Source organism: Chiloscyllium punctatum, chromosome 24 (assembly GCF_047496795.1).
Source record: "Chiloscyllium punctatum isolate Juve2018m chromosome 24, sChiPun1.3, whole genome shotgun sequence".
NCBI lineage: Eukaryota > Metazoa > Chordata > Chondrichthyes > Orectolobiformes > Hemiscylliidae > Chiloscyllium > Chiloscyllium punctatum.
Genome location: NC_092762.1, coordinates 85,903,512 through 85,916,653, shown reverse-complemented (window position 1 = coordinate 85,916,653; position 13,142 = coordinate 85,903,512). Strand labels below are relative to the sequence as shown.

The window sequence follows — 13,142 nt, the reverse complement described above, 5'->3', positions numbered from 1 at the left end:
GAGGATCATCTTGGCTATCCTTTCCTCTACATCTCTGGAACTATTCAGAGGCCTAGAGAAAACTCACAACAGGGTAAAAACAATTACTACAGATGCTGAAAACCAAATACTGAATTAGTGGTGCTGGAAGAGCACAGCAGTTCAGGCAGCATCTGAGGAGAAGGAAAATCGATATTTCTGTAGTTTTATTTGATTCTAACCCCTTCATTCCTGGCATTGATCATCTGCCATCTACGCTGTGTGATTACCAACCCGACCCCTTGTGTTATCCAAGGGGAGGTTTCACCGCCTTTCCCTTCACTTCCTCTTCCTCCATGATCACTTCAGCTCTGGGTGTGAAAACCTGCCTCATTTTGTTTTAAAGTCCCTGTAGTATGAGCACCATAGAATTTAATATTTAATTTGGAGAGTGTCCTGCTTAAACTCAGCCTCACCAGGCCTTGTGTGTAGTTGCAGAAGCAGTTATATGTCATGGGCCATTTCTTAGATTATGGAGTGAATGGTGATTACCATTGTACAGGTGAAGAGTAAAGATAACATCACTTATAATCTCAGACTCTACACTATATGCATCAATCTAGGAACAAGAAACATTTGCAGAACAGAATAAAAGGTCTTTTAGGCCCCACCAGCCCTGTCCCCTTTTTCTGACTAGTCTCGCTTGACCTTCTCAATCCTCAAGTAAACAGGAAAAGACCATTCAGCCCCTTGAATAATCCCCCATTCACTGAGACAATGGCTGATCTGTATTTTAACTTCATCCACCTACCCAGACTGCAATTCCTTTGACACCCATTTCCAGCAAAATTCAAATAAAACCAAAATACTGTGGATGCTGGAAATCTGAACTAAAACCAGAAAGCGCTGGAGAAGCTCAGTAGGTCTGGCAGCATCTGTGGTAAGAGAAAAATAGTAAGGGAGTCACACTGGACTTGAATCATTAAGTCTGTTTCTCTCATCTCAGTTGCTGCCAAATCTGCTGACTTTCTCCAGCAATGTCTGTTTTTGTTGCAGCAAAATTCAAATGATTCCACATTCAACATAATTAATATAGCTAGCTTTTGGTGGTAAGGAATTACATATTTCAATCACCAGTTGGGTGAAGAATTGTTTAACTTCTGTCATGAATAGCCTGGCTCACACTTCAAGCTAATGTTCCCTTGACCCAATCTCCCTCCAGCCGTGGTAGAAGTTTTTTCTATACGGACATCCTAGGACAAGCCAAATAGAGACACGCACAAGAATTCCTAGAAGCATGGCATTCCAACTGGAACTCTATCAACAACTGCATAGAGTTAGACCTCCATCTACCACCCCCTGAGAAAAAGAACAGGAAATGGCATCACCACAGGAAATGGCATCACCAACCCAATGAAACCCAAACATATAAATAGAAAGCAGGAATTATCAACAGTGCTTTGCCCGGAGGCCCACTGAAGATGTTACCTAGGAGGGTGACAAAACGTCTGGAAATGAACCTTCCAGCTCAGCGAGCAAACCTCCATCCAGAACTGACATATATTACTTCCACTTAAATTAGTTCAATAAAATCACCCTTAAAGCTTCTGTATTCTAGGGTTTGTAAATCTAAACTCTTCATAGAATGTAACCTTCAATGATTCTGAACTGTATTCTTTATGAAGCCAGTATATCCTTTAAGGTGTGCTACCCAGAACTATAGCAGTGCTCCTTCTGTGCTCTGCCAACTGTTAGTTATAGACTTAATAAACCTTGCTCCAGCCCTTTGTTAGGCCAACACACCATGAACCTATTTATTTCCGGTTATTGTACCTGACCGCAATGTTTTAATGATCCGTGAAAGTGGATCTCCAAATCTTCTGGATTCCTACTATTCGTTGTTTTAAAGCAATTTTTTTTTTAAAAAAAGTATTTATTTTCAGTTTCAATACAAGATGGAAAATTGTACACTGTTGAAATCAATTTGCCACAATTTTTCCTGGTTACTTCATCTTTCATTGTCTACACTGTTCCAAATGTCACCAATCTTTGTTGTGGAGGAGTTGGTGTTGGACTGGGGTGGACAAAGTCAGAAGTCACATGACACCAGGTTATAATCCAACAGTTTTATTTGAAATCACAAGGTCTTGGAGCGTTGATCCTTTAGGCTACGGTCCAAAAGTTTGGGATTTCACATAAACCTGTGAGACTATAATCTTGTGTCAATTGACTTCAAACCTTGACCAATCTTTGTGTCATTGACAGATTTGGTTTTGCTGCTCTCTCCTGTTCTGTTGTTGAAGTCATCAATAAATAAAACAAACCTCCAGAGAAAGACATTAGTTATTTTCAGACCTGATTAATAATGTCTGCTATAGTGCACTAATTCAGCAAGTGGTCACACAAAGTGACAAGTTTGTTGGTGAAAAGGCTGTTCCCAACCTCACTTTAACACTCTTAATGCAACTGATCTGTGCCATGGTTGAACGTCCAATAAATCATGTTGAATTGTTTTTAACTGTTTTTGAGCTGGAATAGGCCATACAATTGTCCTGATTTTTTTTTTCTGGAATTCTTGGATTTAATTTCAGACATTGTAAATTATCTGGGAAAATTTATGAAGCAAATCCTGTCCAGTTACCAAAGGAACCCAGTTGCTCACTGAACGCCTATTCTTTCCTCTCTCCTTGTAGGAGAGAAATCTCCTAAAGATATTTCGGATTCCACCCTCAACTTTCATCACTTACATGATGACACTAGAAGATCACTACCATACTGATGTGAGTTACCACAACAATTACCATGCTGCTGATGTGACTCAGTCCACCCACGTCCTGCTCCGGTCACCAGCATTAGAGGTGAGTATCAACTGATTTGGAATTGTGTTTTTTGTAACCTCAGAGGGATGGATTTGCTCCATTTTTAACATTCCTGAAATTGTGGGTGTGGCTACTAAGTGCAGCATGGTGGCTCATTGGTTCACAGCACCAGGGACCTGGGTTCGATTTCAGCCTTGGGGAACTGAGCGGAGTTTTCACATTCTCCTCATGTCTGCATGGGTTTCCTTCCACAGTCCAAAGATGTGCAGATTAGGGTGGATTGGCCATGGTAAGTTGGTCATAGTATCTAGGGATATGTAAGTTAGATGGTTTCACCATGGTAGATGCAGGGCTATGAGGTGGGTGTGGATGGGATGCTGTTGGAGGGGAGGTGTGAACTCAATGAACTGAATGGTCTGTTTCCACAGAGTAGGGATTCTACTCTGATTTTCTGATTTATTTTCTTCCACATATCCTGACTACTACTAGAAGGCCTGTACATAACTCCCATCAAGGTATTTTTCCTTTGTGGCTCCTCAGCTCTACCCACACAGATTCTACACCTTCTTGCTATTGATTTAATTTCATTTCTTATGAACAATGCTACCCCACCCTCTCTGCCCATCCTTTCAATAGGACGCGTATCATTGGATATTTAGTTCCCAGCCCTGATCCCCTTTCAGCCACATCACAAACCTCTAATCCCTCACTCTTAACCCCCAACCCCTTAACCCTAATCCCTAACCCTAACCCTTGTACCTGCCAATTCCAATCTGCCCTACAAGCTCATTTCCCTTGTTTTGTTTACTGTGTCCATTTGAGTACAGCACCCTCAGTCCTGCATTGACTGTTCCCCTTCTCATAATTGTCCCCTTATCTGCTGGCCCTGAAGTTAGATTCCTGACCCTCTCCATACTTTCTGTCCTGTAACTTATTCTGGAAAATGTGATCCTCCTTCCTCTTCCTACCCATATTGTTGGTACCTACATGGACCACAACAGCTGGATTGTTCCCCTCCCACTCCCAATTCCTCTACGGATACGATGTTCTGACCCCAGGCACCAGGCAGGCAGCACAGCCTTTGGGACTCCTGATCCTGCCCACAGAACAGTGTCTATTCCCCTGACACTCCTATCTGCGGTTACAACTAGATTTCTCTGTTCTCCCCCTCTCGAATGGCTCCCTGTAACACGGAGTTATGGTCAGTTTGTTCATCCTCCCTACAGCCCCCATTCTCATCTACATAGGGAATAAGAATCTCCAACCTGAAAAACAGGGCTCACGGCATGAGGCTCCTTCAGCACTACTTGCTGGATGCCTCCACCTGCCTCGCTGGTAGTCACACCCCCTGTCCCTGACCACTGCCTGAGTTCAAGGTAGTTTTTTTTCTATTCCTTCATGGGATGAGAGCATCACTGGCTAAGCTAGCAGTTAATCAGAGGGGTGGAACTGCCTCCTGAAACACAGCATCTAGTTAACTCTCCCCTTCCCTGATGTGTCACAGTGTTCAAAGCTCAAACACCAGCTGAAGGAAAGCTTTGACCCGAAATGCCAGCTCCCCTTCTCCTCTGACGCTGCTTGACCTGCGCTGCTTTTTCCAGCTTCACTCTTTATCCACTCAGACTCCAGTTCATCAACTCTGAGCCAAACGCTTGTTATAGATGTGGTCACTATGAACCACAATGGGCTCCAGTAGCTCCCACACCATGCAGGTGCAACACATCGCCTGGCCCTGCATCTCTAATTTAATTACCTAGTTCTTAATTTGATTTTTAAGAATTTCCTCCTGTCTTTTAGTTTGTAACCTGGAAATATTTCCCCTATTTACCTTCAATCTGAAACTAACCTATAATTGATAGCCAAATGAGTAGTTATCACCAATCAATGAACTAACAGTTTATCTGTGATGTTACTCTTCCTTTTGTGCTCAGCTCCCAATCCTGTAAAACAGAAGACAAACTTTGAGCCAAAAATGCAACATGTACCTCCTCTCTCTCTACCAAATTCCATGTTGGTACCAAATTCACTCGGGCTGTGACTCACTCTGGATGTGATCTCTCCTTCAGGAACTTACCAAACGTATTGATTTCTCAAGAGCATGGGATCTCTTGCAGTGCGATTGTCCCATAGGGGATGCTGGGAATGAGGATGTTTGATAAAGACAATCTAAAATATTATAATGACCCCCTTTATGTGGGATGTCCAGGAGTCTTAGCAACAAGTTGATGCCAGATAGAATCAAGGAATAGAAGGGAATATTTGGATGCATCCCAGGACTCTTGGGTGTAATGTGCTGGTCTTAACTGAAACTGAGCAGAAATGAAGTCAGTGATTTCTCCTTGACTCTGTCTTTCAGGCAGTCTTCACAGATCTTGAGATACTTGCTGCAATTTTTGCCTCAGCAATCCATGATGTTGACCATCCAGGAGTCTCGAATCAGTTCCTCATTAATACCAGTGAGTACTGTTCCCTGTGGCTGAAGACACAGGGGTTCACTCCTCAGTATAAACCATCAGAGCCCCTCAATGAGATTCCAGTCTGTAACTCACTTAGGGATATCTGATATTCTATAGGAGGCCCTGAACCCCTGTGTTGGATTGCGCGTTGTAACTCACTCTAACTCTTTCTCCATCACGAATTTGTAAAATCCTGATTTTAATTTATTTTCTCTGGAAAGATTTATTTGTAATATATTGCAGGAATGAGCAATCTTCTATATATGGCACTTTGTTTCTTTATGTAATTTATTTTGTGATAATTGCTTTCCAAATTTGTTTTTTTCTCTCTCCGCCTCTGTCTACACTGACTGTTCATTTGTTTATTTCCTTCTCTCTTTCTCTGTTGTCCTTTCTCTATCTCCCTTCATCCCTGTTCTCCCACTTTTAACCCCATTACCCTGTCCCACCTTTTCTCTTTCCTTATTTCACGTTTTTGCCTCTCCTGATCTCTTCAACATTCCATTTTGTTGCCTCCCTTTCCACTGTCTTGCCCTGAATTCCTTGTCCTGCTCAACCCGGCTTCTACCTATCCTTCTCCCAATCTCGTCTTGCCCCTTCTCTCACTGGTTCAATTCCCCCAAACCCCTTTATCTTTCTGCCTCCTCTTGCTGTCTCCCTCTATCGCACTGTGTCCCCCAATCGCTCATTTCTCCTTTGTGTTGTGCAGACTCTGAATTAGCCCTGATGTATAATGACACCTCCGTGTTGGAGAACCACCATTTGGCTGTGGGTTTTAAACTGCTACAGAAGGAAAACTGCAACATCTTTAAGAACCTGAGCAAGAAGCAGCTTCAGAACCTTCGCAAAATGACCATCGACATGGTGAGTAGAATAACCACTTCCCGTGAAGATCTGGCAAAGTCCAAATACACCCTTGATTCAGTCCAGCAACTTATGGAACATTTTAAAAGATGAATCTAAATAGTGTGCCTCTTTGAATTAAAAATCATAATTTCCTCATATCTGAATGAAACTTCATTTTCCTCAAATTAAATTCAAGTTCTTCTCGATCACATTGAAATAATGTTCTGTTCACTTTATCTCTGACGTTTGATAAGTTCCTGTTTCACCCTCTGTCTAGGTAATCAACTGCTTTTCTCTAATTTGTGCAGAAATCTTTCCTCTCTTGAGTACTTGGAGCAGAGCCATAGAGATGTACAGCACAGAAACAAACCCTTCGGTCCATCTCATCTATGCCGGCCAGATATCCTAAATTAATCTAGTCCCATTTACCAATATTTGACCCATATCCCTCCAAACCCTTCCTATTCATATACTCTTTCAGATGCCTTTTAAATGTTGTAATTGTACCAGCCTCCACCACTTCCTCTGGCAGCTCATTTCATACACGCACCACCCTCTGTGTGAAGAAGTTGCTCCTGATGTCCCTTTCACATTTTTACCGTCTCACCTTAAACCTATACCCTCTAGTTTTGGTCTCCCCAAACCTGGTTCAAAGACCATGTCTATTTACCCTCTCCATGCCCCCCATGATTTTTTTAAACCTCTATAACATCACCCCATGTTCTCCAGTGCTCCAGGGGGAAAAGTCCCCAGCCAATTCAGGTTCTCCATATAGCTCAAACCCTCCAACCCTGGCAAGATCTTTGGATGGTACTCCAAGCATGAGCAATATCTTGTGAGCTTTGAGTTCTCTTGAGTTAGGAGGTATAGCTCAGTTGGCTGTGCAGCTGGTTTGTGATGCGGAGTGATGCCAACAGCATGGGTTCAGTTCCTGCACCCTCAATCTCTCTCCTCACCTGAGGCATGGTTACCTTCAGGGTAAACCTCCACCAGCCATCTCTCTCTGATGATGCTGTGATGACAGTGACTTTGCCTTTTACTGCAGTCCATGTAGGCCTCAGCAGTTTCATCCTTGTGGCTTCTCCAGATATTGAAAATGATTAATCTGTGGCCACATACAGCTCCCAAACTCCATTCAAAGGGGTTCCTGCTGGTGAGTCAGCTCTGTCTGAAGGAGGTTTCCTCCCTGATGGTGAGAGTCCCTCACTGATGGGAGACCCTGTCTTGTTTTAGCAGTTGTTATTCACCTCGTTCTCTAACAGCGCTCTCTCCTGATCTAGGTCCTGGCAACAGACATGACCAAACACATGAACTTGTTGGCAGACTTGAAGACAATGGTGGAAACAAAGAAAGTTACAAGTTTAGGGGTGTTGCTGCTGGATAATTACTCCGACCGGATCCAGGTATATTCCGAATGCAGCAATCCACATAATCCACCAATAAAATTCCAAGATCACCCCAAGTGGGAATATTATTTGATGACAAATGTTGGCTATTTTATCATTTTTGGTTACATTCCGTTTGCATATATTTAAATATTGACTGCTCGTATAGAATAGTAGCAAACACAGACTGCTATATCATCATATTGTACTGTCCCCTAGTGTTATACAGAGACTGACCTGTCCCCACCAGTACTGTCCCCCGGTGTTATACAGGAACAAACCTGTCCCCACCAGCACTGTACCCCAGTGTTATACAGTGACAGACCTGTCCCCCACCAGTACAGTACCCCAGTGTTATACAGTGACAGACCTATCCCCACCAGTACGGTACCCCAGTGTTATACAGTGACAGACCTGTCCCCCACCAGTACTGTACCCCAGTGTTATACAGTGACAGAACTGTCCCCACCAGTACTGTACCCCAGTGTTAGACAGTGTGAATATTGCATCCGACCCCAAGACTCTTACCTAGCTTTGTGGAGCGTGTCATCTTTGCAGTGCTGGCCTCTGGGTTTTATCGCTGCTGATGAACTTTGTGCTGTTGATTTTTTTCCACAGGTTCTGCAGAACATGGTGCACTGTGCTGACCTGAGCAATCCCACCAAGCCGCTGCACCTGTACCGCATCTGGGTGGATAAAATAATGCTGGAGTTCTTCCAGCAGGGAGATCAGGAGCGTGCGCGGGGAATGGAAATTAGCCCCATGTGTGACAAACACACTGCTTCCATCGAGAAGTCCCAGGTCAGTGGACAGAAACCCCTGGGGTAGGGCACTGGGGCCTAAAACCACTACCACAACAACTCCATCCGGGGTTCCCATTGTTGGGCTGGAGAGACAAAACTCATTCAGTGTGAAAACTAATTTTATTTTGCCTTGTCTCCTTCTTTACACTTCCTACTTTTAAAAATGAAAAATCACCCAACACCAGGTTATAGTCCAACAGGTTTATTTGGAAACACTAGCATTCTCCGCAATCATCTGACGAAGGAGCAGCGCTCCGAAAGCTAGTGCTTCCAATTAAACCTGTTGGACTAAACCTGATGTTACGTGATTTTTAACTTTGTACACCCCAGTCCAACACCGGCATCTCCAAATCATGACTACCTTTAAAGAAAATATGAGTTGAGTGAGGGGAGAACCATCCAGCCAGGTTCTCTCGAGTGCGTTGGGTTTCTGACTGGCTGTAACAGAGGGAGAGCCCAGTGGGGGGGCCAGACGTATCAAGCGCCACTTGCGGTGGATTTGGGACTAGAGATCATTTCGTGGAAGCTCCAGGAATATGTGGAGAAGCGGAGGTCACATCCAGCTTTCCTGACATGGGCGCCTGTTCTGATCGGTCTGAATCTCTCACCTGTGAGGCAGACATTGGTAAATTTTGAGGTCCTCATTGCAGAAGCATCTTCAGTACATGAATGTGCAACCTGCCGAGATGGAAGCGCTCCATCACTTTCTCAGGACAGCTGGTCTTACATGTTAAATGTTTTCCATTTTTATTGCATCTCGCTCCTTCCAGATTTCCCAAAGCCAGTCCACCATCTACACAGCACAAGTCAGGAGTGTGATGGAATACTCCCCACTTGCCCTGGATGAGTGCAACCCCAACAACACTCAAAAAGCTTGACACCATCCAGGACAAAGCAACCCATTTGATTAGCACTGCATCCACAAATATCCACTCCCTCCACCACCAACACTCAGTAGCAGCAGTGTGTACTATCTACAAAACGCACTGAAGAAATTCATCAAAGCACCGACCAAAACAATTGCCACTTCCATCCAGAACTTGGCCTTGCAAGTTCCCCTCCAAGCCACTCACCATCCCAACCTTGAAATATATCGCTGCTCCATCACTGTCGCTGGGTCAGAATCCTGGAATTCCCTCCCTAAGGGCATTGTAGGTCTACCTACAGCACATGGACTGCAGCGGGTCAAGAAGGCAGCTCACCCCCATCTTCTCAAGGGGCAACTAGGGACGGGCAATAAATGCTGGGCCCAGCCAGAGGTGCCTATGTCCCATGAGTGAACTTTAAAAATTCAGTTCCATCCCATTGTAGAACATCAGCTGTCTGTCACAAGTTAAAATAAAGGTATTGATAGTTTAATTTTGATATTTTTGGGGGGAGGCTGTGATTTAAAATATTTTCCAACAGTAATTTAGAAACAAACTGATTGCAGATGGTGAGTGTGCTGCAGCTCTGATGCCCTCTGCTGGCTGCTGCTTCAGCCGTTCAGTCGTTGCATGTTTTGGGTTGGAATCCTTCCAGGATTTGCCGGGAGGCTTTCAGAGTTAAATGTGAATGTCCTGGGCACTGTGACAAGGAATTGAGTGAGGCATTTGGAGGTTGGGGGGGTGGGGGGGAGGTGGCCTTGCGAGTTGCGGGGGGGGAGGAGATGGTGTGTGGTGTGGTGGTGCTCCTGCGGATGAATCCTTAAACCTAGACTCCCCTGTGCCCTCTCAGCTGAATATGAAAATTCTCACGGTCACTGGGAGGACAGGAAGATCTGTCCAGTATTTACTCCTCAGTCACCAGCATGGGAGTGATGTTGCAGCTTTATAAAAGCTTGTTAAGGCCACATTGAGGATACTGCATTCAATTACAGGCAGGATGTGGAGACTTTGGAGCGGGTGCAGAAGAGGTTTACCAGGAATAGGGAGTTTGAGAATAGAATCCCTACAGTGTAGAAACAGGGCATTCGGCTGAACAAATTCACACCAACCCTCTGAAGAGCACCCCACCCAGACACACCCCACTATTCTATAACCCCATATTTCCATGGCTAATACATCTAACCTAGTCATCCCTGAACACTGTGGGATAATTTAGCGCGGTCGATCCACCTAACTTGCATACCTTTGGACCGTGGGGGAATACCAGAGCACCCAGAGGAAACCCACGCAGAGACAGGGCGAATGTGCAAACTCCACATAGAGAGTCGCCCGAGGGTGGAATGGACCCAGGGCTTTGGTGCTGTGAGGCAGTAGAGCTAACCACTGAGCCAGCATGCCACTATGAGCTGTAAAAAGAGGTTGAGCAAACTAGAGTTGTTTTCTCTGGAGCGGCAGAGGTGGGTTGACAGTCAATCAGAATCTTTTTCCCAGAATTGAAATATTTAAAATTAGGGGGCATATATTTAAGGTGAGTGGGGGAAAATTTCAATGGAAATATAAGAAGCACGATTTTTACACGGCGAGTGATAAGAGTCTGGGACACACAGCCAATGGTGGTGATGGAGGCAGAAACAATTGGGGTGTTTAAGGGGCTTTTAGGTAACCACGTGAACAAGCAATAAATAGAGGTATATGGACCATGGGCAGTGCAAAGGGATTAGTTTAATTTGGCATCATGTTCGGCACAACCCTGGCCTGAGAATCTGTTGCTGTGCTGTACTGTTCAATGATCTGGTCTGGTGGTTATCAAGTTGCTGTTTGTAGGATTTGATTTTAAAATAGGATCAGTTCCTGGGATGTGCACACCCCTGGCTAGGCCAGTATCTGACATCCATCCCTCATTGGATCTAAGTGGCTTGCTTGGCCATTCCAGAGGGCAGTTAAGAGTCAGCCATGTTGCTATGGGCCTAGAGTCACACATAGGCTAGACCAGAGTAAGGACAGCAGATTTCCTTCCCTGAAGGACATTGGTGAGCCAGATTTTTTTTTAAATTGACAATAGTCAGCATTCAGCTAGCTTTTATTTGTAGATTTAGTGATATAGTATTTCACCAGCTGGCATGATTGGAGTCGAACTCACAACCCCAGAACATTAGCCTGATGTTCTGGATTACTAGTGGATTACCATTACCCCTCTACCATGCACAAATTGGCTGGCCCCTTAGTGATCACTGTCACTTCAAAAGTGTTTAATTAGTAGTTAATTATTTTGGAACATCTTCTGTTTGGGGAAAAGTGCTCAAATTCAAGAACAAGAGAGCAAAACCTCAAAATTCTACACTGAGCGAAAAGCAAGATCCTGCAAGTAAAGCAGAAAATGGAGAAGAGAGAAATAGAGTGAATGTTTCCAGTCCAGTATGACACTTTGGAACACAATCTGTCTCTATTCACAGATTCTTCCTGACCTGCTGAGTTTCTCCCAGGCTTTTTGTTTTTACTGCCTTAAAATTGGAGATGTGGAGGTGCCAGTGTTGGACTGAGGTGGACAAAGCCAGAAGTCACATGACACCAGGTTATAGACCAATAGCTTTATTTGAAATACGAGCTTTCGGAGCAGTGCTGTTGGACTATAGCCTAGTGTCCTGCAACTTCTGACTTAATATTCAAGTCAGGCCATTCAGGAGTGATGTCACTTAAAGGGAAGTAGAAATCTGGAACTCTGCTCCCTCACCCCCCCCCTCATAAAGGCTGTTGAGGCTGGAGGTCAATTGGAGCTTGAAGGCTGAGATCGTTAAAGGGTCAAGGTAGGAAACAATGATGGGAAGATAGACAGGTACAGCAGTATCGTGGTTATCTTGCTGCACTCACAACTTGGAGATCCCAGTTAATAGCAACACAAGTTCAAATTCCACCATGACATCTGGGAAAAATAACTTCACCCACTATAAGAAACCAAAACCTAAATAGAGAGGTGGACATACCACCAGCACTTCACCGGAGACTCTCACTGATGATGTCACCTAGTCATGGTGACAAAACTTCTGAAAACAAACCTTCCAGTTCAGTGAGCTAACTTACATACTTATCATCAACCTGAGCTACAAATCTTCTCAAAACTTGATAACTTAAGTTAATTTGGAATAAATAGCTTCCATCAGTGACAGTGACCAGATTGCCATACAAACTGATCACCTATGTCATTTAGGGAAGGGAATCTGCTGTCCTTACCTGGTCTGGCCTACATGTGACTCCAGAACCATGCTATGATAGTTAGCTCTTAACTTTCCTCTGAAATGGCCAAGGGAACCATTCAGCTGTTTTCAAGCAGGTGACTCAGGATCAGCTTCTCGAAGGCAACTAGAGATGGGAATGAGAGTTGACCTTACTGCTGATATTCACGCAGTGCAAAGGTATTGTGATGAGTGAAGAGTTTGAGGAGAGGTTAGGTCAGGAGAAGTCTGTGGAATCCTCTGCCTTAGAAGGTGATTGAGGCCAAACTGTCGAACATTTTCGCGAAGTAGTTAGATATAGTTACAGCGTCATAGAGGTCTACAGTATAGACCTTGGGCCATCACATCCAGTCAATACCCGCCTACCTATTCTAAAGGAATCAAAAGATATGGGCAGAAAGCAGAAACGGGACTGAGTTAGATGATCAATCATGGTCAGATTTAATGGTGGAGCAGGCTCGAAGGGCCGAATGGCTGATTCCTGCTCCTAATTTTGATATTCCTATGTTACCGTCTGATGGATAGATAAGTTTGATATCGTGTTCCACTGAGCCGGATGAGAAATGGTGTAAAATGTAACAAGGTTCCTGAAATAACTGCACGGGGCTGGTATCCCATCAGCAGGTCACCTTTTATTTACACAGTACACTGGCTGTGGGGCCAGCTAGCTCCGAGTCAGCCCCTGAACTGAGGAGATACTGAAGCCCCCTGTTTATTTTTCTTTCCCCCCCCAGCACCCATGTTGTGTGTGTGTAGGTGCCGGACATAGTGAAAAACTA

General features: G+C 44.3%; 1 protein-coding gene across 9 annotated transcripts in view; it reads left to right on the top strand.

Annotated features, from left to right (window-relative positions):
- LOC140494794 (3',5'-cyclic-AMP phosphodiesterase 4C-like) overlaps positions 1-13,142 on the top strand; it is a 332,319-nt gene that overhangs the window by 313,010 nt on the left and 6,167 nt on the right. For all 9 annotated transcript variants that reach the window (XM_072594393.1, XM_072594394.1, XM_072594392.1 and 6 more), the window contains 5 exons: positions 2,652-2,816; positions 5,134-5,233; positions 5,943-6,097; positions 7,360-7,482; positions 8,083-8,265. In XM_072594393.1, the coding sequence (XP_072450494.1) occupies positions 2,652-2,816; positions 5,134-5,233; positions 5,943-6,097; positions 7,360-7,482; positions 8,083-8,265 (726 nt within the window). The remainder of the gene's footprint in view (positions 1-2,651; positions 2,817-5,133; positions 5,234-5,942; positions 6,098-7,359; positions 7,483-8,082; positions 8,266-13,142) is intronic.